General features: G+C 45.0%; 1 protein-coding gene across 7 annotated transcripts in view; it reads right to left on the reverse strand.

The window, feature by feature from the left end:
• Positions 1–22,447, reverse strand: part of LOC120393484 (protein FAM83B-like) — a 94,578-nt gene extending 72,131 nt beyond the window's left edge. Inside the window, exons 1-5 of one of the 7 annotated variants that reach the window (XM_039518071.1) lie at positions 22,351–22,447; positions 9,187–9,308; positions 4,086–4,196; positions 3,664–3,823; positions 3,033–3,536 (exon numbers count right to left, since the gene is read on the reverse strand). In XM_039518071.1, coding sequence (XP_039374005.1) covers positions 3,033–3,476 — 444 coding nt within the window. In that variant the 5' untranslated portion in view covers positions 3,477–3,536; positions 3,664–3,823; positions 4,086–4,196; positions 9,187–9,308; positions 22,351–22,447. Of the gene's footprint in view, positions 1–3,032; positions 3,537–3,663; positions 3,824–3,974; positions 4,197–7,411; positions 7,514–9,186; positions 9,309–22,350 lie in introns of those variants that run through there. The other 6 variants (XM_039518070.1, XM_039518069.1, XM_039518072.1 and 3 more) reach the window with 6 other exon arrangements.
• Positions 22,448–26,896: the final 4,449 nt, after the last annotated feature.

A 26,896-nucleotide genomic window follows, 5' to 3' on the forward strand; every position in this document is an offset into this window, starting at 1 on the left:
ACTCTCCTGGTCAGGTGGGGGATAATAGATCCCTACTGTTATATTCTTAACAGAGCATGGAATTACTATCCATAGAGATTCTATAGAACATGTGGATTCATTTAAGATTTTTTACTTCATTTGATTCTACATTTTCTTTCACATATAGTGCCACCACCCAACCCCCCCTCCACGACCTGTTCTGTCCTTCTGATATATTTTGTACCCTGGAATGATTGTGTCCCATTGATTGTTCTCACTCCACCAGGTTTCTGTGATGCCAATTATATCAATATCCTCCTTTAACATGAGGCACTCTAGTTCACCCATCTTATTATTTAGACTTCTAGCATTTGTGTACAAGCACTTTAAAAACTTGTCACTGTTTATTTGTCTGCCCTTTTCTGATGTGTAAGATTCTTTTTTATGTAAATGTTTCTCATCTGATCTGGCCCATACTTTATCCTCTTCCATCCTCTCCTTCTGACTGAACCCTAGAAAATCTCTACAAGAAGTCTCTGTCCAATCCACTTGCTCATTTGCAGCAATCGGCTCCCACTCCCGCACCCCCTGCCATCTCTCAGATTAAAAACTGCTCTGCAACCGTTTTTATGTTAAGTGCCAGCAGTCTGATCCACTTTGGTTTAGGTGGAGCCCATCCTTCCTATATAGGCTCCCCCTATCCCAAGTTTCCCCAGTTCCAAATAAATCTAAACCCCTCCTCCCTACACCATCGTCTCATCCACGCATTGAGACTCTGAAGCTCTGCCTGCCTACCTGGCCCTGCGCGTGGAACTGGGAGCATTTCTGAGAATGCCACCACAGAGGTCCTGGATTTCAGTCTCTTTCCTAGCAGCCTAAATTTGGCCTCCAGGACGTCTCTTATACCCTTCCCTATGTCATTGGTACCTACATGTATCACGACCACCGGCTCCTCCCCAGCACTACACATAAGTCTGTCTAGATGCCTTGAGAGATCCGCAACCATCGCACCAGGCAGGCAAGTCACCATATGGTTCTCCCGTCATCACAAACCCAGCTATCTCCCATTACTAACACCTGCCTTTTCCTAATGACTGGAGTTCCTTCCCCTGGAGAGAACCTCAGTGCGAGAGGATACCCCAACATCATCTGGAAGGAGGGTCCCAACTTTGAGAAGGTTTCCCTCTGCTCCCGTTGACTGCTTTCCTTCCCTGAGCCTTTCATCCTCCTTAACAGCACAGGGGCTGTCTGACCACAGGTAGGACAAATCTACAGTGTCCCGGAAAGCCTCATCAACATATCTCTCTGCCTCTCTTAGCTCCTCCAGTTCCGCCACCCTGGCCTCCAAAGCCCGTACGTGGTCTCTAAGGGCCAGGAGCTCCTTGCCCAAATGCACACATATGCCACCCGCCCACAGGGTAGGTAATCATACATGCTACACTAAGTGCAATAAACAGGATAGCCCCCACTCTCCTGCTAGGCTTCTGCCTGCATTGTCCCCTACAGCTACATAGGTTAATGATAGGGATTTTTTTTTAAATCAAGAAGTTCTGATTATAGTTTAGTTTAAAGGTTTTAAAGAATGGCAAGTGTACCTCACCCCTTCCCACTCCCTTCCAAACTCCCTCTCGAAACTCCCTATTAGCGGCCCCTGGTCGCTGACTCACTGCTTTATAAAGCTCTGGCCTTCCTGATAGCCCCGTTGCCTGACTAAGGCTCAGCTAATGAACAGAGGCTTCTAGATTTCAAACCTTGTTTAGAAGCTCACAGCTTCCAACTGCCAGCCACAGCACACAGTCCTTCAAACAGACAGACAAACACAAGATGTTCATCTATGTGTCTGCCAATTTTGTTCTTTACTATAGTTTCAACCAGTTTGCTTGGTACTTAAGTCAGGCTTACTGGTCTATAATTGCCAAGGTCACCTCTGGAGCTCTTTTTAAAAATTGGTGTCACATTAGCTATCCTCCAGTCATTTGGTATGGAAGCTGATTTAAATGATAAGTTACAAACCACAGTTACTAGTTCTGCAGTTTCACATTTGAGTTCCTTCAGAAACCTTAGATGACTACCATCTGGTCCTGGTGACTTATTACTGTTTAGTTTATCAATCTGTTCCAAAACCTCTTCTAATGACATCTCAATCTGGGACAGTTCCTCGATTTGTCACCTAAATAGAATGGCTCATGTTTGGGGATCTTCTGAAACTGTAAGCAATTTAAAGTGTGACAATACTTTTCTATAGCTTTCCAGCAGCATACACAGTGATCAACGGCTAAGCTAAATATGATAATGTACAGTTGAAAGGTCATAAGTCAAGGCTAGTAGGCTTAAAATAATACCTCTATTTGTTTTGCAAGATGAGTGTGCATGCAAGTTCTTGATAGACATTCCTGATCCCTGCATAAAGATTTCCACCACTCCCCCCGTGTCCAACATTCCACAGTAAATTAAGTACAATTTGTGGGATAACGTTCAGCTTTTCCTCATGTGTCAAGTATTGGCAATTTCTGAAGGCAGGATACCAGACTTTATGGACCAAATGCTATTTATATAACACTTCTTCTTACCCCTCTTTTGTGCTTTTCTGTTCTATTACTGTAAGCAGGAGTTGTATTCAAGGTCACAAAATCTTGCTTCCTGAGCACTTCAAGAAACATGATTCTAGTACATGTAAGTCAGCAAAATTTTCACAAAAATTGGACTGAAACAACTTCACATGCACACCCCAACACCTAATCACAGCAAAATAACAAATTGGATAGATCTTGGAGCTCGACTGAATGACACAAGCTAAGGATCTAGTCCAATATTCCAGATTTGGTATTATAACATTCATATGAAGATTCAGTTTATATTCAACGTAAGGAAAGCTGAGGTCAAAACAACAAGTCTGTCAATTGTCTAGGCATTCCTTATGTGCCTATCAAAGGCCTCAATCCAATAATTTTTTACATCCACTTTTCTTTCAGCCAGATGTTTCTTCCCACTGATAGTATGCACAAAAAGACTCAATAAATATCAAATTATTTCCATAGTCTTTGAATATAAATATTGTTTAAACTGTTTACCTTTCTTGCTTCTCTTATCATCTTCCTAATAGTTTCCTTTATTGTGAAAGGCTGTATTCGTGGTGGATGAAAAAGTAGATCAACATTTGTACCTCCAGACGTTCCAGGCATCAGATAGGGCCAGCCCAAGTCAAGGTTTGGAGCTTCCACATCAGATTCAATAGGCCAATAAGTACCAGAAGAAGAGGTATCATCAACTGCATTGTCAGAGGAATAAACTGTGTTTTGAGGAAGTTTCTGAACAGTGTTCAAAATATAATTAATTTCTTCTTCTGCTAGGAACTCTGAACATCTCTCTTTGGAAAGAAATTCTTGGTAGGCTTCTAAACCTCCTTCAATTAAAGCATCAATAGCTACACGATACCATTCCTTGTAATGAGGTTCAATGAAATTTTCTGATCTGCATTCATCATGTAAAGATGAAAGCATAGATGATGTTTCCATTTTCACCAATATTTAATGACAAACCTTTTAAATTTCCATTCATGCACCAATGAAATGTACCTGAGAGGAAATTGAAAGAAAACAGTTAATGTTTTTGGCAATTTTAATTATAATACTTTAACCTTCCCTTCCACCATCTAAGGATTTCAAAGTGCTTTGAAAAATTCATTAAGTAAGCTTCACAAACCTAAGCCAAGTGGTATTATTCTCTCCTTTTTCAGATGGGCAAACTGAGGCACTTGTGAGTTAAGTGATTTGGTGAGGTTCATATGTAGAGTCTGTGGCAGGGCTGGCAATACATCCCAGATTTCCTGATTCCTAGTCTTGTAGTATAAACAGCACATGTTCTGTGTGTGGAGAATGAATATGTAAATTTCCTCCAGTCAATTGTTTCAATACTCTGTGCTTGTTGGACCATTCCTAAAAGTGTAAAAACCCCGGCCCTGATTCCTGCTTCTTTATGCTCTAGTCTCTCATATTCCTCCCTTGTACACATACCTTTTCTCAGGCTTCTCTGAAACCACAGCCTTTGATGTCCTTGTCTTTATCTACCTTTTTATTCACCATGCTGATCTAATCCTCTTGCTGCTTTAAGCAAAGCCGGCCTACCTCACTTTCATGAGTTACTTGAAAGAGAGTTTTCTCCTCCCACATCTTGAATCAGCAATCTGTTTTCTAGTTCCACCCTGCTCTGCCTCTGGAGCGGCTGCTTTTATCTTCCTGTTAATTTAAAACAGCAATAATAATAATAAAAAAAAATCCAGAGTTTTTCATTGCTTACATAAATGTTCTTTTTTCAATTAAACCAGAAGAGGGGTTGTGGCTGCTGCCACAGAGAAAGGGAGTAGGTACAAGGGCAGTTAAGTACATACAGAATAGAGGGCCAAGTTCTCCTCTCATTTACAGGCATACAACTCCACTGAACGTCTACAGTTTACTTACAGTCTTTGGCCTAGGGAGGTAAGCTATAACTTGGAAACCCGTGAGAGCAGCATGCAAGTGTTCAGGTAGAACAGAAAGCAGGTACATGGCAGAACCTTCTCAACCCCCTTGGTAACAACATAATGTGACTCAGAGAAAGATAACCAAAGGAGAGTAGAGGGAGTTAGGACAACAGCTATTGAGTGCAGAGTAATTTAGGACACAGATACCTAACGTGTTGCTAGAAAATTAACCTGAAAACCCTTTGTTGGAAGCCTATTTAATGATATTTTGCAGTAATGCATTATTTATGTAAATAATAAATGTACATGTTATGCTGAACTTATTTATTGAGCACAAAGTATTTTATTTATATGTAGATCTTCCTAATGTTTTTGCAAGAAGTGCAATGTTTATTTACTTTAGTAATCTACATTGGAAATAGCCTAAATAATACAAAATGCAACTGAAAATGGCTTCCAAATACCACTTAAATTAAGCCTAATGAAATAAAAATTAAAAGCTCCTGTAGCACACTGTACTAACTTAACTGTAAAATCCAATGTTCAAATAGTATTTATTTTCAATTCGGGATAGTAATCCAAGTAATATTTGTGTCTACAGATTTGTTGGTCTTACAACTAAATTCCTTCTAAGGGAGGAAAGATCAGCTGGATAAAGGAGGATGAAATAGGGGTGAAAAATTAAACCAAGACTGCTGTTGAGGAGATTGCAAATTCTGAAGCTTAAAAGAAATGGGAAAAGGCCAATCTGAGGCTGGCATCTGCCAGACACATGAAGGATTCAATTTGAATTCTGTCTCTGGGGCAACAGAAGGAGAGATCACTACCCAAAATATTATGCTTTTGAGCCTGGATATATATCAATGAGACAATGCACAAACATCTCCCTATATCCCTCACCTCTATCATATATGATGCTTGTGGATTTTATGGCTGTTATTGGAACAATACATCTTTAAACCAATTATTCCTATTATCAAAGCTGTGGACAATACACAAAAGCCTTGCTCAGCCAGTTGCTAAACAGAATAGATGTTTTATGACACTGCATTCCCTACCTATGTAGTGCCTTTCCTACCAAAGGATCCAAAATGATTTTACAGTCAGAGGAAAAGTAGAATTTAATAGGAAAAGTTGAACATCATTATTTCGGTAGGATAGAAAATTAAACTTTGTTGGCACAAATATGAAAACTACCAAATGCTGATTGACCTTTAGGAAACTAAACCTGTGGTAGAGCTGGAAAAGTTTCTGTAAAACAAATAGGAGAAAGACCCAACCAACAGCAATTGTATAGGTGCTCAGTAGGTGCAAAGAGGTGCAGAACAACCCACTATTTACTTCAGGTGGGAAGCAAAGAAGTGGTAAAAGCTGGAGTGAGTTCTACTTGCATCCTTGCCTCCAAGAAATTTCAGGCCCTACAGTAAGCCTGGGGGAAAGGACCCAATGGCACATATCCCAATCAGCAGAGCAGCTGTGACCATGGAGCCCTTCAGAACATTGCTTTCAGTGGGCTTAGCCAGCTGCAGGCATGTTACCTGCTGAGTGAACTCACTGACAGTGGAGGTGATGAGCTGCCCCAAGACATGACCAAAACCACTGTGGTGGTGTTAGTGGTGGCGTGCCAAGGTGGCAGGCTCCACTCCATGTGGCCCGGCCTGGCTATTTGGCCAGTTCACTACTTGGGTGGGTGTGGCGAGGGGACAGGCTCAGAGCAGGCCTGCGGCAGGCAAGCCCGGGCTTGGAGGAGCACAGAGTGAACCCACAGTGGGGTGTGCGTACAGGGCAGGTCCCGCCCGCTACAGCCAAGCTTGGATCCCACAAGGTCTGGCCGTTTCTGCTCAGACAAAGCCCAGTTCCTGGGCACGTTTTTCCCAACAAGTCTGCAGCTCAGAGTGAAGGGGGGGGAAAGCCTGCAGCACTCAGCCTCTGCTATAGCTCTGCCCCCAACCCCCTGGCCCCAAAGCTGCCCCCTTCACACCCCTAACGGCCCACCTCCCATTGCCCTATCCCCGCTGATCACCCAGCAACTCGCTCCCCCTGCCGCAGCCCGCTCCTTTGCTCCCTGGGCCCGGCGGGCTCGCCAAACCCGGGCGGCGTGGCTGGGGACTGCCGGGAAGGGGCGGGCGGGCGGGCGAGCCGGACAAACTAGCCGGGCCGTCGGGCAGGGTCTCGCCAGCGCCGCCCCTCAGCCCAGCAAGGGCTGGCGGCAGCGGAGCAACCCGGGTGGGGGCAGGGAGCCGAGCCCCGCTGCCCCCGGCCCTGCAGAGGGCAAGGAAAGACCCCACTTACGGTGCCAAGCCCCCCCACGTGTGGAAATTGCCTCAAAGCGGGTCTAGGGAGCTTTTCCCAGCCCGATCCCGAGCGCCTGTTACCCCGGCGAGAGTCGCGGCGGAGCGCAGCCGGCCGCAGGTATTTCCCGGTGCTCTCAGAAGCGCGCTGGGTGGGGCACCAAGTTGGGACATGCCAGGAGAGTCACACCAAAGCCTTCTCAGCAGCGGGGCAAGGAGCCATGGGAACGGCCAAACCCCGCCCTGGGCACAGTACTGGGCCGGGCCGCTGGCACCGGCTACGTTGGGGAAAGGCGGCTCCCCCTGACTTGGTGCCTGGCACAGGGCGGGCTGGGGGCAATGAGGAAGCAGAAAGCTTGCCGCGCGCCAAAGTGCCTGCAGGCTCGAGCGAGGCAAACGGGGCACATGCAGCCCTGCTTTAAGGAGCAGGCACACAGACATGGGGGAAAGGAAATCTACTAGTGCACCTGCGCTCAGGAAACTCAGACGGTGCATGAAAAAAAAAAATCAAAGCTAGAAGGAGTTGAGTAAACTTTTCCATTCATCGACCGCTCGCTTTAGACTTTGAAAGCGCAGAGTCTGTTTCTGGGACAAAGAGGTTTTCAAGCGGCTGCCAAGAAGATGAAAGGAAATGCAGCCTTCCATTGGAAGACTGATTCCTAGATGGAAAGTTGTATTTAAATTTAAACTATTTACTTACTTAAAGTTAATTTTGGAGCTCGCTCTAATGCGCTGTTGTTGTGTTTTGGGAGGCTGTTGGCTAATGGTTTAGAGAAAGGGAATAGGCATTAGGACATCCGGGATACATCTAGCCTGCAAACAGAGTACCTCATCTCAGCGACCATGTCACCTGGTTTGGGCCCAGGAGGCTGGGGCTGTGGAGTTAAAAATAGCAGTGGAGAGGTTTGGACTGGATCCTGGGCTGTGTGATCTTCTCCTATTGCAGATGTGGAGCCTTAGCCCAGCTGTCTACACTGGCATGTTTAGCCCCACAATCAGAGCTCCAGTTGGCTGACTCAGATAAAAGACTGGTGGCTGACATAGCCCTTGTCTCTATTCCTAGCTATGCCCTTGACTCTCTAGTAAGTCACCTGGACCCAAATCTTCAAAAAGTATTTTAGGCACCTAATTCCTATTTCATAGAGTCATTCTCACATGCTCTGGCCCAATGGCTAGTTAAGTATTTATTCTTAGTGGAACAATTATTGGGCCAGAAAGAGTGGGAATGACTCATCCAGTGGTTAGGGCACCCACGTGGGAGGTGGGGACCCCAGGTCCTTGCTTCTATCACTTTCATTATTGATCCACAGTGGAACAGCTTCATTAGGAAAGACTGAGGGAGCCCCACATCAGAACATCACATAGCTCTGTAGCTGGAGCACTCTGCTGAATGATTTAACGAAAGGGAGCTAGTAGTTTAGAGAACATGGTTTAGAGCACTCACCTGGCATGTGGGAGGCACCTGTTGAAATCCTTTCTGCCCTTCTAGAAAAGGAGGTGTGTGCGTGTGTGGAAATTGAACTTGGATCTCCCACATCCCAGGTAAGTGCTCCATATACAAGAAGGGTTTTGTGGTCAGCATCACCAGCTATTTTGTGGGGAGCCAGGCAGGTACCTAATTCTTACAAGAAGCCTCTAAGCCAGTTGACTCCAGGGGTATGTCTACACTGCAAAGAAACCTGCAGCTGGCTCATGCCAGCCGACTCAGGCTTGGGGGCTGTATCATCGCTGTAGTTTACATAGCAATGATACAGCCCCCAAGCCTGAGTCGGCTGGCATGAGCCACCTCTACATGTCTTGTTGCTGTGTAGACCATACCCTGAGCAGCTGCTTCCCACTGGGCGATTATTAAGCACCTATGTAAGAGAGGGGTGTGGCTTAGGCCAGTCCCCTTTCATTAACTAGCTTAGGGCTACTGCCTTTGGCAGCTTCCTGCCTAGCATGCTTGCTTTTGCAGTCTAATATGTGAATCTCTTGACATTCATTTTTCTGAGAGGGTAGGCACCTGACTCAGCCTAATGGATCACAGTGGTGCTCCTGTGATTTTCTAGGCACCTAAAAGTTGTATGTTGCAGTGCTGGGCCTTTGTGCTCTTCCCTTAGTTAATCACAAAGGGTGGGATTCACAATATTGAAGACGTGTATATAACACCTATACAGCTGGGTTACAAGGCTAATTATTGTCTGTAAAGTATTTTGAGATCCTTGTTTGAAAGGCTTTCAAAAAATAAACGAGACTTTATTCTCAATATTTGAGAGAGAAACATCCATGAGTGTTAGAGTTACATGCATGTTTATGAAAAAACAACTTTTTAATTGTAAATACATTAAATAAAACAAAAGAAAAATTATCTTGTTAAGTCTTTGCCCTCATTATATTTTGTAGTATAGAGTGCAAGCAGGCCTTTCCTTGGTTGTAAAGCTGATATGTCACTTTGACCCGAATATTTTATCTGCAATATTTCATCTTGCCTACCTTGAAGTGCAAGTTTTCCCTCCAAACTTGTAACGCCCAGTATTAAACGCAAGGCATATCATGATGAGCTCTGAGGTTGCCACATCTTCTAAGCTAAGCAACGTTCAGCTGACAGTTTCTACCTAGACAAGATAATGGGGTAAAAGCGATAAAGATATTAACCTAATTTTTATCCAAATAAACACCAAAGATTAGGTCCCAAAGAAGTGGATAACAGCCAGTAAGTGTTGCTGAATATTCAGTGTTGGTGTAGCTGTGTTGGTCCCAGGATGTTGGAGAGACAAGGTGGGTGAAGTAATATATTTTATGGGACCAAGTTGTATTGGTAAGAGACAAGATTTTGATCTTACACAGAGCTCTTTTTCAGATCTTGCACTATTACTAATAGCCGTAGGACCACTTGAACCCAAATTGTGCTCTCAGTTACACCTGAATGAATGTTTCATCCATTTTTCTTGATAAAAATTGAAGTTATTTAATATTTAGCCCTTATACAGCAATTTTGATCTTATGATCATTTGTGGTAAGGAAGGTAGAATGCTTTTCTATGGACAATCTTTCAATAGCAATATGGTGCCAAGCAAATTTTTTAAACACCATCTATATTTTCCAAGTTTATATGGGGGGAGGGGTGTACTAACACTCTTTTCTACACCAACTAAATTGCTTGGACTTCCCTTTCTTTATACATGTAAATATTACTAAGGCTTCTCTTAAGAGATGTTAATCATTGATTACAGGCACAGCATAACAAGAAGCAGTTCTAGATGTCCATTAACTTTTCTTGATAAAGTGATCTGGAGATGAAAAAATAAAGGTTAGGTGCCTTATGCCACAGGCCTATTACTAAAGCATCAGTTAGGGGCAAGTTTTTAATCAGTAAATATTGATTTTACTCTACACATACAATTACTTCCATCGATAATAATCCAAATGTACAGATAGGCAAAGAAAGAAAAATACTGCTTGGGACCTGAGAGTTGGTTTTAAAATATTTTATATATTTTGACAGTGATTGATAATTTGTGTTTTAATGGTTATAAACCTTTAGCTTTTGAATCTCAATGTCTACTGTGAGCAATTTTTATTGTCTGCCTCTCCCATAATTGCCTACAACTGTGAAAATGTAAATCAATACAAATAAAAAGCTTAAAAATATACAATTTATAATTGTCAAAAGAAAAAGAAAAATTCTTCCACACTTAGTTGAGTATCTTTCTTACATATTTGTACAATTCCTAGCACAATGGGACTCTGTTCCAGTACTGGGGTTCTTAGGTGCTACTGCAATACGTAAAATAATAATAATGAAACTAAATCAGCTTCCATCTCCACTGCCACATGTCTGATAATGAAGAGTTCAATCATACAGAATTGGTAGCAGACACCCGAAATGAAACATTTTGGAGCAAACGTACAAACAATGACATCAGTTGCAATTTGCCAGTGGTCCTAGTGGACCTGTTCTGTTCATTCCTTCTGGGGTACCTGGCATTGGCCAATGTCGAAAGACAGGATACTGGGCTAGATGCAGGGCCAGTGAAACCATTTAGGCTACCTAGGCAGTAGCCTAGAGTGCTGGGATTTGGGGAGGGCGCCATTTTCTTCGGCCACCCCGGTTGCTGCCGGCATTTAGGCGGAGGGAGCTTGGGCAGGGGAGTGTGGGGAGGGCCGCCTGCAGCAAGTAAGGGGGGGAGGCGGCACACAGGGGGAACTCCCCACTCCAGCTCACCCCTGCCCCGCTTCCTCCCCGAGCACGCCGTGGCTGCTTCACTTCTCCCACCTCCCAGGCTTGCCGTGCCAATCAGCTTAGGCACCACAAGCCTGGGAGGCGGGAGAAGTGAAGCAGCAACCTCGTGCTCGGGGTGCTCCTGCTCGTGTGAGGAACAGGGGTGAGTTGGGGCAGGAGGGGCGCCTCAGGGCGGAGGTGGGGAGCTGCTGCAAGGGGGGCGCCTCAGGGCAGAGGGGGGTAGCTGCCACGGGAGGGGTGCCTCAGGGTGGGGGCATGAGGGGGGCGCAAGGTGGAAGTTTCACCTAGGGTGCGAAACATCCTTGCACCGACCCTAGCTAGATGGACCTTTGGTCTGACCGGTATGGCTGTTCTTATGTTCTAAAGAACTTTATAGGTAGGCAAAAATAGCATTCCAGATGAAAGTGGAGGAGGAAGGGAAGTAAACTACTTCCAGATCTGCACATGGTTCATTTTCAAAGTTACAGCAGTGTCTCTGCTGGGGCAGTTTTGGTGTATATAGGAACCAACTCTTGGCATGGAATTCATCCTGATTCTGATGCACCGTCTGCCAAAGGGATGGAGGGGAGATGGATTGTGCCCTTCCAATCCTGGGACTTCTTGGGGCCAGTTTGGCTCCCAGCACTGGGTAGGGGGACCTGGAGACTGCCTGAACTTATGCCCCACTGCCGGAGACCTCTCATGAGTCTTGTGGGGCACAAGTTGTTGTTCTCCACAACCTCTTCCAAATGTTACAAACCCAATTTTGTGGTCAGTATATGTATTTTTTTTTGTAATTTAAATTTGGGACTGGACTAAGGGCTTTGAGGTGCTCTGGCTGTCAGTGCTAACTGGCAGCAATACAAGGATAAAGAACCCTTTTAGAAATGCATGAGAAAGAAACAACCTGTCTCAAGTAATCAAATCTTATACACAGACCTGCAGCATGAAAAAATATTTTCACCTGTAATGATATCAATGTTCTTGACCTGAATGCAATTGCTAGGAACAGCAGGGTGACTGTTTCATATACAAATTTTTCCCATGCACAGCCAAAGCAGTTATGCCCCAAGCTTCAGTTACAAGCTGGAAAAAGTGCTATTGACTATTTCATTGTTGTTAAAACTCTCTAGGACTACAATAGCTGGATAGGCCACACAAATGATGCATGCAGGGATGGTCTCTAGGCCAAGTGGCCCCATAGTGTGTTAAAGTACAGACACCTGAGTTTGTGAATTTGTGTTTGCTGGCACAGTCATGCCCCTGAGATGACCTACCCTTGAGCAGTACAGCCACTGAGTGGCCAGCCATTCAATAAGGGTTTAGGTGACAAGCTGTTCTGAAAACCCCATCAGCATCCAAACATATGCCAAGCCCCCACTGGAAAAGCAAGAGGCCACCTGCACTAGTGCAAGCTTTTGAAAAATTCCAAAATGAGGTTTCTGTGTTAACTACAAAATAGAGATAGGCACAAATAAGACAGGGTGGGGTAGACAATGTGGAGAATAGTTTTGCATCTCACAGTCTTGTGCCATGTAAATCCATGGTCCTAGTTGTACAATAGACTAATAAAATGGATTGAGAACACAAGGTGTACTTGATGGCAGCAAGGTCTCTGGGTTCTGTTGCACTCAAATGTAGAAATTCTGTACCAGCTTCATTTAAGTTAATAGAGACTTAATTGTTTTAGTGTATGCGAATAATTTTGTAGTAGTGTGTCAGAACTGGTAGAGGGGCAGAGGAGGATAAATCTGTACTACTGTTGGAAAGCTTAAGGAACTTGATAAAATAAGGACACGTATTTGCCCATGTCAGCTTTTGCTTATCAGCTGCTTGTTTGGCTCCCCAAGTGTATGCAGTTGTTTTCCCATATATGGTTCCAAAATATATAGTACAAAGGGTCAACAGATGTACCTTGTTTTCCCCTCAAAATGATAAATGTATCCATAACAGATGTGTCTTGTATCCCCCTTAAAATGATGTGTGTATCCTGTGTATCTTATTATCTCCTACAGCTGCATTTGCAGGTTCTGTAGGTCAGCAAAGTGACATAGAAGGATGTAAGCTAAGTTGTTTGTTACTGGTTATAAAAAGGGGCCTGTTCGGCCTGTAAGGTGTGTCTCTTTCTCTGGCACTAGCCGAGAGGAGCACCCGCTCAGCTGACCGATCAATAAAGGGAGTGGTACCCGTCTTCCTGTCCTCTGTGCCTCCTTGGTGTAATTAGGTAAGCTCCGGGGGGAAACGAGCCCTTTTGGCTAACAACTGGCGACTCTGCCGGGACTTCTTTCCCTGTAGGGGGCGCTGACCGGTGGTTGAGGATGACTCTGGAGAGTGGCCACCTCGGGCTGTTGGTTTGCTCGAGCTCCGGTTCGCCGCAATCGACCGGGACGGCTGCGCCCCCTCTATAGAGAGCTCCAAACGACACGGAGGCAAGACGGTACCAGAAGAGGGGGAAGTCCAACTGCCGGACGCGGCCACTCCGGGCGGTAAGTGCATTTACCTCCTGGGTTCGAGGGATAACGCCCCCGAAGTGTGGGTTGGACCCTTTAGGTGATTCATGTAAGGGAAGGTATCGTAGGTGGATGAATGTTTTGTGGTCATGAGGAATAAAGCAAGCAGTGGCTAATGAATAATTCCACTAACTCCACTAGTCCGTGGGCCGTGCTGAACAATTACTGAAACTTAGAACAGCCCCAGGGCCTGCTTTTATTCCTGGTAGGGGTACTTTTATTTTTTTATACCAGCGTGAGTGACTGTTACCGGAAGACGCCCAGAGTACCCTGTGAAGCGAAAGCTCGTGACCAGGACTACTCTAACGCAAGCCCGGTAACTAGTGGATCTTTAGGAGATCCGACCCACGGTGGGCTGACTCGGCCTGGCATTGTCTGGCGAGGAAGCTATCTGGGTCTAGGAGCATGTGAACCCATCTTCCCTCCCCGTTCCTTTCCGTGTGGGCTACTGACAGTCTGATCATCTCACTGGACGCAATCAGAGTAAGCGGCGCCGTCTCCCAGAGACTAGCCGACGCTCTTTGCTGAAGGGAGGTGTAGGAGAGTCGTGGTCTTCCTCGTTAGTCTCTCCTGTGTGAGTACTCTGTAGGGAGAGATCCTTAGTTTATGAGCCGCTAGCGCAGACAGGGCACCCTCCCTGTGTGTGTGAGTGGAAAATGGGTAAGGGACAGTCTAAATATTCCACCTCACCCCCTAAGGGTATTACATGTACATACATTATGGTCTTAAAACCTGCAGGTATTTAGAGAATTGGAATTTTTATACGTGTGAAAAATCTACCTAAATAATGCCCATTAAAAGGTACCTTCAATCTAGATAAGATCATACATCTCAGAGGAGCTTTTAATTACCAAAGAAAAGCCTCTGACTCGGTGTGAGCAATTTGTCTAGGAACGGGTTAATTTAGAATTCAGCTTGGCCCAGAGATAAAGAGAAAGTTGCTCTACGTTTAAGGTCAAGAATCAATGCAGACTATGCTAAGTATAAAGAAAAACTGCTTTCGGCCCCAGCTGGCTGTGGAAAATAGAGACAGAGGCAAACCAAAGGCAGTACAAGTTATAGAACTGAGATTACATTTGCAAAGCCTAACTGTCCAGGGAGATCCAACAGCCTTTGCAACCCCGGAACCGGTGTGGCTTGGTGACACTGGAGAAGCCACAGGCAGCTGACCTGGACTGGAATCTCTGAAAGAGACACCACAGGAGATTCCAGGGTGTAAAAAAACAGCTCTCCCAAGAGCGGAAGCATGTTGGAAATTCTGAACAAGCTGTATACAGGATAATCTCCCGTCCACCTATACCCCTTCTCTGAATGTTATATACAGACGTGGCCAGTCTGGACATGTGTGAGTATTAAAGTGGCTTAAGGCTTGGCGCATTCATATTTTTCCTGAGTGATGTGGGAGCGTTCCCAACACTCTCCATTGTTGTTTTATTATTTTTAATGAAGCTTTAAAATTTGGTTATATGGTGTGTTTTCTCTATCCTCCCCCACCGTCCTGCAGTGTCAGTTTGATCACCTGACATGAGGGATAAATTGATAACAGAGATTTGTCACAGTTTGGTGAGCAATTGAGAATGGGGGAGCCCTGCAGAATTTATACCATCTATTTGTTTTATCCTTGTTATTTTATGTTTGTTTTGTTCGGTACTGTTGGTGTTATATGTTGAGGATTGCATAATTAAAGGTGTGCCCACTCTCAGCTGCAGTAACTCTGAGAATTGGAGAAGGGTTTAGTATTCCTCTCTCCACCCTGGTTGACCGGGAAGGGTGGCAGGTGGATCTACCCCCAGTCGTAGCAGGACTGGGCATTACAGTAGTTGATGAGAAGGAAAAATGTGTACTTGATAACTAGAATTAAGCAATTAAGAGCATAGATCATGAACCAGGCAGCAACTCAAACCTGCGCCAGGGCAAGTTGCAGGCCTTGAGACAGGACTTCCAGTTAAAAAAAGGAAGCCCTGGCTAAGCAAGTACCAGTCCTTCAGGGACTTGTTAAAATTTAACCATTTGTGCTCAGCATACGCCGTAACAGCAGTGTGTTTGCTACAAGAGGAAATTAAACAGTTAAACGCTAGTGGGCCATGCGTTTTGCCCAGGAGGCAAGCCTCACAAGGGAGGACTCGGGTAGTCTTGTGAGTAAACTGTTTTAGGGAAAAGACCAGAAGGGTGGGGGCTAGCTGAGAAGCCCACCCTCCTAGCTAAACTGATAGTGGAACAAGTTGGTGCCCATGGAAGGGACGGTTCAGCAAGAAAAGCAGGATCGGGCCCAGGCGGGCAGGCAACAGACAGAGAAATTGGAAAACAGATTGGAAACTTTTGAGGGTGCAGTGGAAGGAAGGAGTAAGTAAGTATAAGCATGGGGATTTCAAATACTCAGGAGGATATTTGGAATGGTGATTTAAGGGAGATAAGCAAGTGATTTAAGGGAAGAGCAAGTGAATTAAGGGAGCGTGAAGAGTTAACTCTGTAGTTGCTGGAGGGAACAGCAGTTGAACTTTGTAAAAATGCTAAAGAGAAAAGTTCTTGGTGTCTTTAAAATGTTTGTAAATAGATTCAGGCAAAGAAATTATTAAATTGTAATCATTTGGCTATGAACAATTTTGTTAAATTAGCTGAAAAATGTATACAGTGCTATGTAATTAAAATTGTATTAGGCTCTAAGGGCACTGTAAGTGGTGATGTTTTCTTTTAGTGTTTAAAAGCAGGAGTTAAAAGTAAAAAGCAAGCCAGAAAGCATCTGTATTAATGCAAATTATCTAACTGCTAAGGTAGAAGCCACTGAAACCTGGGCTGCCTATGAAACACATAAGAAAATATGGGGTAATTCCCCTGTTTTGCCTGAAATCAACAAGGGTATTTGTATATTTTAAGCAATGATTGACTGCCCAGAAGGGGTAGACCTCCGTCTTTGTCTTTCAGATAATTAGAGAAGACTGATGCCAGCTGAACAGCATTCAACATACCATGATTTACATGGGATGGTCTGGTTTGAAATCAAGCGGAAGGGTTGGATTGTAATGCAAATATTTGTTTTGTTCCACTTAGAATACAAAGTGTTTGGATATATCAGAAAAATGTGATATATTAAAGTCTAATACAGTCTCTTAAGTAAGAAAAAAATTTTATTGGCCAAGTTTTTTTAATTGAAAATTGTTATTAAAATTTGCATACCAACAGTCTTTGGAAGCAAGGACATGAAAAGTTAACCCACTTCCCATATTGTACATGGGATCCTTCTGGCTACCTCAGATTTCTAGCCAGAGGGCTGGGGATGGTGGGAAGCTATTGGATTAGAGGTTGTATTGAATGAACTCAAAGTGGGTGTGCTTGTCCTGGCTTGTTGTTCCAAAGTTCTGTAATAAGGTTATTTTAGTGAAAGGGTATATGTGCATATATTAAATAATAAGACTAATGTACTGTATACCGGCAATGTGTATGTGTTCATTGTTAACAAAAGGTGTATAAGTAAAAAGTAAAAGTTTCCTTTGTAGGTTAACAGAAGCCAAAAAGGGGAAAAGGAAAAAGAATGAGTTAACTGAGAAAAACTTTAACTAGCAAGCTCAGTCCAAAAATGAGACACTGACTTTGTTCAAGGACACTGCTCACAGTTAAAACTTGGCTGATAACCCAGAAAAGGGGGGCTTGAATGTGCCCAAGCAGCTGTAAAGTCTACACATCACTGACAGGCACTAATAAAGTGTGTTAGGTTTTTTTTTTTGTTTTTTTTTTTACAGGTAAAGAAGTGCTACCCAAAGACCCTAGCAGCCCTGCCACTCCTTGGAACCAGGAGACTGAATCAATGTAAAGGTCCACCAACGAAAGACTGCTTTGGCTCCATGCTGGAAAGGCCCTTATTGAGTCCCGCTGAGTATCAACACCGCTGTGAAGTGCCAAAGACTGAATGCTTGGACCCATGATTCTCACTGCAAAAAGACCCCTCCACCTCAGGAGAATTCTCCTACTGATGATTAGCCTATTCCTTCTTCTAGCTCCACTGTGCCTTCTGGACAGCAGGGAAACAGGACAAGGTGACGTGCTGGTTAACCTCTCCCTTGTCCACGGACAGACCTACTGTGCCTTTGAATTTTCTAAAAGAAGCAAAACCATTACAGGGTGATGTGCTGGTGACCTCTCCCCTGTAGGGTGCTGAACCACGACTGTTTCGGGAAAGGAGAAGAAACACTCACTCCACTGACATTGCCAAAGTCCAGGAATTCCTGACTAAAAAGGACATTAAGAACTGACCCTGGTGAAGAAACAAAGAATTATACACTGGCAGGAAGAAATCGGTGGGACCCATGCTTGGGAATGTGGTATTAATTGGATTTTGGGGTTTATTCTACAGGCTGCGCCCTGTGTTTTGGATAAATCCTTCAGCATGTATTGCCCTCCCTAATTGGATTTTAAATGACATTGCCCTTATCCAGTTTTTAGATCACTTCTACATACCCAGATTGCTCACAAGGGGCTGCCATTAGATTAGCACAACGAAGAGCCTGGGTTATTTTCTCTGGAAAAAGAGGGAATTGACCAGATCCCTGTGGGCTGGGGCCAATAGTGCAGCAGCCATTTGAAATATTCTTAAAAGCTAAAAACATGATAAGAAATTGGGCCAACTAGAAAGGGCCACTAGCCTTATTTTTGAAGCTCCGCTAACCCAAGTACAGGCTGGAGTTGGTAAGTTACATGTCATTTCCGCCCTTAGTTCTATGACCCAGAAGTTGCTGACAGAGATGGTATTGAATATCACTGAGGCTGGGAAGGCATTGCAGTGGGATCTGGTATGTATAGAAATTCAGGATTTCCTGAATGACCAGCTGATGGCCATTTGGAGTGATCTTGAGCACCAGACTTGGCCCACTGCCCTTACAGAAGTGCCATCTGATCTGTGGTCATGGAGACATACTTGGACACTTTCTGGGTGGAAGTGTGAACATTTATAGTGCTCCTTCCAAGCATTTTGGACCGGTTAGGGTGGGTGTGGGCTCCCACATACCAAATCTTGCTGGGTCCATGGGAAGGATGGATGTGGAACTAAATACCCCCTCATTAATAACCCCAGCTCCTTAGAGTTTAATTGCTTTTTGGCCTTAAAGTGTGAGAAAACTCAGCCAAAAGGTTTGTTGAGTATTCTCAAAGGGGGGGAGAACTGTTGTCTGCACTTAGGGAAAGCAGCCACCGCAGAGCCAATGTGCCCTTCCTTGTGCAGTTGACTGGAAGGGAGCAGGGTAAGCCTCAACTCCATTCATCCAATGCCTCCAATAGAATAGTTTATGCCCACAAGTGTTCCATGACAGAATTCTATCTGTCACCACGTTTACTCCCTTCCAAGAGCAAGGGGAAGATTACAAGTCACCCACCGCAATTTCTGTCCAAGGCTGCCCCATGGTAATAGACTGCTCCTTGCTACAGGCTAGATTATCACTTCTGATAAAATATCTAAGTGTTTTTTTATTTTTTTCAGATTAGGACTTGAGAATTGTTTTCCAACAAAGGTTGTAATGAAGTATTCCAATACCCTTATTCACATTGGGTAGCTTTTTACTCCATAGACTGTCCCATGAACATCAAATGGGATCCTTTGATGAGTAAGGGCAATGTTTATAGGGGTTTAAGAATCTGCACCTATATTTGTTACAAGTCTAGTAATTTACTATACCACATTATCAATTGTAAAGGAAATAAAAAATTCTGTTCTATTCTATAAAGGTTTTATATCTTTCCCATCACTGTAGGATGTGCATGCCTTCCATGAATGTATTAAGGTAGTTCATTCCATCTCCAGAGGGAGAATTATGTGATTAGTAGTTTGTTTTGGTAGGTAGGGTTTTTTTTATTTTTTTTTGAGGGGGTGTTGCAGGGGGGATAGCAGTGTATACTTTTTTTTTTAAAGTACTATGCATGTTAATAGACAAGGCAAGCTTGAAGTAGTACATCTTGCTCTTTGAGCAGCTGGTGGTGAGATGTGAGGATCCATAGTCTCTGTGCGAGTTCATTTCACAGCTTTGGCCTACTACATGTGGAAAAGTCTATATGCTGCTGTAATGGTCCTTTTTGGGGAGTGTGGCCTAGTGGTTATGGCTGCAACTCCTGCCTGCCAAGGGGGTTGTGGGAAGGGAAGCCTGGGCCCTTCTACCCCACCAGGCTCCAAACCAGGGCCCTTTGGGCTATGTCCTCCCTGGGCCTCATCCTCTTGTCCACCCACCTGGGGTCAGCTTAGTCCAAGGCTTTCCCCGGTGAAGGAAACTTAAACCACAATAAATAAGGGGAGTTACTAAAGTCCAAGGTCCACAGGATACTTCCCTCTGTTTCTGGGGTGGGTCCTCCTTCCCTCAGGGCAGGCTCCTTGAGGCAGCTGTGTCAAAGGGCTTGGCTACACTTGAGAGTTACAGCACTGGTGGTGGCGCTGCAACTCACTCCCCATCCACACTGGCAAGGCACATACAGCGCTGTATCTCCCTGGCTACAGTGCTGGTTGTACTCCACCTCGATGAGAGTAATAAAGAGAACAGCGCTGCTCTTGCACCGCTGGGGTGCCAGTGTAAACAGTGATTAATCTTACTACGCTGTAACTGACCTCCGGAAGCTCCCCATAATGCTTTTAAGTAAAGATAACACTCTTTGTTTTGTTGTGAACTCGGGGCGCCCGGAGCTACTTATCTAAAAAACAAACACAGCTACTGTTTGCTCGAGCAGAGGCAGGCAGGGGGATGAATGTCCACAGCTAGTGTCAGCCTTATCAGTGTCAGCCTAAAGACTGACACTGATAAGATTAATTTCTTATAGAGGAGAGAAGCAGCGGGGGTGGGGGGGTCCGTTTTGGAGCAGCTGCTTATCTGGTCTGTGAGGAAAAAAACAAAGAGGGCTATTTGCATTTAGTGAATGAGAGAGGGGTGGGGGAAAGGGTCAGGACTTGCAAGCCAGGGAGCTGACACAGTGTCAGTTCCAAAAATCCACTCTCTCCCTGTCACACTCCACTCCACCCCACCCCCCTCTTTTGAAAAGGATGTTGCAGCCACTTGAATGCTGGGATAGCTGCCCATAGTGCACCACTCCCAACATCGCTGCAAATGTGGTCATACTGCAGCGCTTTCCCTACACAGCTGTACGAAGACAGCTTTAACTCCCAACGCTGTACAGCTGCAAGTGTAGCCAAACCCAGAGTCTTACACTTCCCTCTGCTCTGCTGGAGCTGTGGATCTGCTCACCTCCAGCTCTGCCACCCAAATGAACTAATTCCCTGCCTTTTAATTCCTCCAGCACAGAGAGCATTTGCTGCAGGTGTGGTAGGGTGAGGCTGGCTGAGACTGGTTCTTATGAGCTTGAAATTATTTCAGTGCAAAACCTTCCATGTTGTCTGCTACACTGTTCTAAAGATGGAAGTGATAACTTATTTTTCCTTTACTCTTAATGTTTCTACCAGCACCATGCATGAAATAGCTGATTAAACTATTACTTCAGATTAAACATTTCAGTGCAACTAATGAAATTAATCTTATCAGTGTCAGCCTAAAGACTCAAATCAAATGAATATGGTTAGAGAGAAAACAAATGTCTTTTTAAAGTATTTTAAAACCACATTTCCCGAGCACCGACCTTTCAAACTCCCACATCTCATGGATTTCTGGATTTAGGTAACACCCTTATTAATGTAAGTAAGTAAGGTAGAGCTTTCTTTTGGTCCAAAAGCGTAGAAACATTTAGGACCAGTTTCTACACTAAGATGCAAATACAAAATTTCCACTGACTTTTACGAGCGCCTCTCTTCTGTAATGGAGAGCAAAGTTTTAGTAACAGATATAAAAACTTTTGTTTTAAACGTGTTGCCCATTAATTTCATTTGGTGGCCCCTAGTTCTTACATTATGGGAACAAGTAAATAACTTTTCCTTATTCACTTTCTCCATACCACTCGTGTTTTTATATACCTCTATCATATCCTCCCTTTGTCTCCTCTCTTCCAAGCTGAAAAATCCTAGTCTCTTTAATCTCCCTTCATATGGGACCCATTCCAAACCCCTAATCATTTTAGTTGCCCTTCTCTGAACCTTTTCTAATGCTAGTATATCTTTTTTGAGATGAGACCACCACATCTGTACGCAGCATTCAAGATGTGGGCGTACCATGGATTTTTCCTCTCCCCCCCCCCCGCCCTTCTCAGGATTGGGCACTATCACCTTAACAACTGGCAGAAAATGAAATGAACCTTAAGACAGCTTTTCTTAAATATGTTTTCCCAACAGCCAAGGACAAGAAAGAAAGGGCACAGTCTTTTTGTTATGCGAGCGTACAGTGCCTAGAACAATAGGGCACTGCCTGGAACCTTAGGCACTGCTATTCTTAAATATGTTTTCCCAACAGCCAAGGACAAGAAAGAAAGGGCACAGTCTTTTTGTTATGCGAGCGTACAGTGCCTAGAACAATAGGGCACTGCCTGGAACCTTAGGCACTGCTAAATAATAATTAGTTTAGCAAAAAATCAGCAGGTGAGAGTTGTTTTCAGTTTTCGTTTCTTAGCCATGTGCATCCAATTCTTCAATGCGGGGGGGGGGGGGTGTCAAGATTTCAGGAGGAAAAGGAAGTCAGGAGAAGTTATGCCAGTGACTTCAAGAGAACTAGGATTTCACCCTATTGCCTTAATTTAAAATCTCATCCAAGTTGTAGCAGTCATGTCAGTAGAAACATGATTATTTTATAAACAGCTATCAATTTAGCACATACGACTTAGTTTTAATATAAGCCTGTGACAGAATTGCTCCTGGGCTCCCAGCAAGCCACTGCTTGGGTGTACAAAACAAAGAGATCTTTCTTTGGCTGTCACCTCCTTAAGGCAGGACACCACATGCAGCAGTTTCACCCAGCAACAACAACAACCAGCAAAGCACTGGTAGCAAATCACCCACTTGTCCAAGGTCAGACCTACCTTCCCTTGGGGAGGCTTTGACAGACAGTAATCTCTTGACAGCACTTCACCCCAGCCAGACTTCTCTCACTGAGTGGGAGTTAGAGATCTGCTCTCCCTCCTAGGTAGATTCCAGCTGAGTTGTGCTCTCCCTTTTTACTCCTCCCTCCAAGCCTGACACCTACTGCAGGTGGGGCTGATTGAGCCCACAGCAGCTTGTTAACCCTTTCCTGGTCGGTGTGGGGTTTATGTATCCAATCACAAAATCATTACCAGTTTAGTAGGAAAAAGTAAATTTGTTTACTTCTACTTGCATGAAGTTGTGTTTCTCCCTCCCTCCCCCCGCCCCAAAATCCTCCATTTTGGCTTCATTGCACAATGATATTGCAGCTGTTTTTGTGCTCTGATGGCTGTGAAGGTAGTTAACTTGTCATGGCACCCTTCATTTTTCATTCAATTTTACAAATCAAATTCAGAAATCATTATGATCAGTAAAACTAGGCAAAAGTGAATGGGGCCTGATAAATGATTTGGCAGAAGTGATATTCAGTTAAATAAAGACTCAAATCTTCCTCCAGGTTTCTGGATCTTAGCTTCTGTCTTCAGAAATACAAGCCGATTTGCCCGATTCCTCCGAATTGGGCCCCGCCCCTAAGAGGGCCCGCGCTGGAAGCAAAGCTCTGCGTCTCCCGGAAGCAGCAGCTGTTGCTAGGCAACTAGAGACGCTGGCCGGCTGAGGCAGAGGTGGCCCCTGGCTGTACTTGCAGGTCGGGGGGGGGGAGAAGACAGGAATCTCTGCAGTGGACCTCACTCAGCTGAGCAGCTGCTGGGGCTTCCAGCGGTGTGTTTGTCCCTGTGATTCCCCGGAGGGTTGTAATATTGGGCTGGTTTTGTGGTTTACGTGGTGTTGCTGTTTGAGGGTGAGTTGGTGCCTGCCTGTGTCTGTTTCAAAACTAAAGTCGGGATCATGTAACCCAGGAAAAAAGCCCCGAGCCTAGTGCTGTGAACTCCAGGTGAGAGAGAGGGAGGTTTGGAGGGGGAAATCAAATACATCAAGAGGGGAGAATGTGAAATGTCTGCAACACGGCAGGCTGAGACTTATCTCCCCCCTCCCCCCCCACTGGAGGGGAAACTGAGGCACGGAGTGATCAGATTCCCCTCTCCAAATTATTTGCAAAGGAGGAGGACGGGGGCTCCTATCCAAACCAGTTCCCTTCCCATCAACTCTGCATTCCCTGCTGCAAGACTGCTGTAGGGGCTGAATATTTCCATTAAACCATGGCTCCTTCATTTGCCCTGCAACAATGAAATAGACCGGCTTGGTGGGGGGGAATAGCCCCCCCCAAAGCTTTGTGAATATTAAGGGTTTTTTGGGGGGGGGCATGATAATATTCTAGATCAATCAAATGCCCAGCTCAGCTTTGTAGCCATCCAGCAGCTTTAGGGCAGGGAAGGTAGGTGCTCTTGGTGCAGAGTGGTCACAAAACAGGGGTGAATTTAGCGGGGGGTTGAGGGGTCCGCTTGAAATCCCACCCGATGCAGCCACACAGAATCATTGGCAGCGCTGGGAGAGGCCAGGAGTGGAAGCAGGTGCCCTGTGGCTGGGGGGACATTTGCCCTCAGTCCTGGGCTCTGGGATGGACTAGGCTGGGTGGTGGGTTCAGTCTAGTCTTCCAGCCTGTTGCTCTCACTGGGGTTTGTGGTTTTTATCTGGCTCCACCAAAAAGATCAAACAAGCCCAGGAGAAAAGGGGAGTGAGAGAGGCGGGAAGGAGTTTGTAAGGGGTTTAAGTGACCCATCAGGGAAAGAGTAAAACCAGAGTTTGACTGGGTTTCCCCCCAGCCACCACTCCTGCAAACACTGGGCAAGGGGCAGCTCCATCCCCCACTGAGGCTATGGTGAGGGACAACAGGGGAGGAAGGAAGCCACATGGCAGTCCCTTCCCCCCAGCACCCCCCCCCAGCCCCCAAACTCTGTCCCAAAGCCTGCACCCACCCCTCCACATGCCCTCCCAGAGCATGCACCCCTCCACCCTTCCTGCACCCCACCCTGTGCCCCAGCCCGGAGCTTGCACCCACCCCTCCGCACGCCCTCCCAGAGCATGCACCCCTCCACCCTTCCTGCACCCCACCCCGTGCCCCAGCCCGGAGCCTGCACCCAGCACCCAAACTCCGTCCCACTCAGCCTGGGCAAAGCTCCTTGGTCTGGCTCCCAGCCCCTCTCCAAGGGTTGCAGCTGTCTGGAGGTGCTGCCTTCCACACCTTCCTCAGTCACACCTCATTCATTCAACAGGGCCATTGATTACAGAGTCTTTATTATCACTTCAAAAAGTTTTTTTTCCTCCTGCTAATGATAGCTCATCTCAATTGATTAGACTTTTCCTGTTGTTATGCATACTTCCACCTTTTCATGTCCTCTGTATGTATAAATATCTCCTGTCTGTGTGTTCCATTCTATGCATCCGAAGAAGTGAGCTCTAGCTCACGACAGCTCATGCTAAAATAAATTTGTTAGTCTCTAAGGTGCCACAAGTACTCCTGTTCTTTTTGCGGATACAGACTAACACGGCTGCTACTCTGAAAAGTGGAGAGAAGATCTTATTCTACTTCTAGCAAAAAGACATTTTTCTTTTACCTTAATTACACTACCTTTGGGGCCTGCTATAACATATTACCAAGGTTCAATACAAAGTCATGTAAAAGTTATACAAAAATGCATAACGCAGAGATTTATCTACAACTGCATTGGTTGACTGCTGTGTGCAGTAATATAGTGACCCCTGGGTCTTTGAATAAGGCTATATACTGGGGGGGGTGCAGCAGCAAGTCAGGGGCGAGCAGGTGGGCAAGCAGCAAGTGGGCAAAGAGGCGAGCAGTGAGCCAGCAGGGGGTTTAGGGGCGGGTATGGGGGTTTCTGGCGGGGGGGGGAGAAAGTGAAAAGAGGCGAGTGGTGGGTGGAGGACTGACTAGGAGGGATGCAGCAAGTCAGTGCGGGACTAGGGGGTGAAGAGGGGTGTGATGGTGGGGCTGAGCGGGGAGGGGGTGGGTCCTATTTTACTGCTGTGATCTGGTCACCCTATGTGTGCCAGGTTTCAGAGTAGCAGCTGTGTTAGTCTGTATCTGCAAAAAGAACAGGAGTACTTGTGGCACCTTAGAGACTAACACATTTATTTCAGTATAAGCTTTCATGGGCTACAGCCCACTTCTTCGGATGCATAGAATGGAATACTTCTTTTTGCCTATATGTGCCGTTTCTCCCGCCTCCCCCTCAAACCTTCCTCTTTGGCCCACAGCTGTTTTGATTGGGTGGCGCTGAGGAAGGAGGGTTTGTTTCTGCGGGGTGGGCGGCACTGGGGAGGGCAGTGTTTCCACGGGGCCGGGCGGTGCTGGGGGGAAGCAGGGGGCATAAAATAGACATTATTGAAGAAAATCAGTTGTACAACTATCAAAACAAATTATTTTCCTAATATGAAAGTGAAAATCTATAATTAATATTCTTTTATAATGTGGTGACTTCTATCAATATGGGCAAGAGATCAAGAGATATTGGTAGAAAGTACCCAAGTGGGAGTAAGAAAAGAGCCATATACAATATTATGTAGTAATATATAATTTTGTTATTATGTATCTAGTCATGGAAAGTAAATAATACATGTAAATAATACATGTAAGAAATGAAAGTTGGTTTTTTTTAAGTGTTTTTTTTTAAGTCATCCCTGACGGGGCCCCGTCAAAACTGTTCGAATTGGGCCCCGCACTTCCTAAAGCCGGCCCTGCTTAGCAATAAATGGAAAACTCATCGAGCAGACAGTACAGCCACTCTACTGGGCTCCAACTAGTTAGGAGATGCCTTTGAAATAAGCAGAAGAACTGGAATATAGAATGGGATGAACTATTCCCTATCAGACAATGTTCCTGTTTTTGAATGAAAAACCAAGAGTGGCAAGTCGGTATTAAGTGAAAGCTCTCTTATGTTCTTGGGGAGATCATGGGGGAGCTCAAAGAGCAGTTTAAATTATGAGAGGAAAATCAGAAAGTGTGTTAAAGGAAGCATTGTTGGCAGAAGCACAGCAAGTTGAGACCTTGGAGGCAATAGATGTGGAGGATTATGGAAATAGGTGGTATCAGTGAATGCTGGAAGCAAAGGGTAGAGCACAAAGGAAACTTGTTTGGAGATATTCCAAGGAGACAGCTGCAAACAAAAATTTGAGTTTGGGTCTCTGAACTGTAGTCATATTATTTGTGACTATTTGAAAGACTGCAGGTGTTCATGAAACTGTCAGTGAATCCCACAAATTTTAGGTTAAGTGCTTATTCATCTGAAGATTTATTATGAGAAGGGGAGGGTTATGTACCTTTGTGAGATGCTAACCACAGCTGTGTAACTCCTTTAGGAGACATGCTGCTGGAGGAGCAATGTAGAAAACTGGACCTTCTAGAGGACCGAGAATTCCTTTTCCATGGGTCCCTGGGATTGAAGAGTTCAAAGGTTGCTGCCCTTATCTTCTCAGAGTTCCACAGAGGTGGCAATTTGACAGATTCTCTGCAAGCTGAACCTCAGTTTCCTG

This window comes from Mauremys reevesii, unplaced genomic scaffold (assembly GCF_016161935.1).
Source record: "Mauremys reevesii isolate NIE-2019 unplaced genomic scaffold, ASM1616193v1 Contig20, whole genome shotgun sequence".
NCBI lineage: Eukaryota > Metazoa > Chordata > Testudines > Geoemydidae > Mauremys > Mauremys reevesii.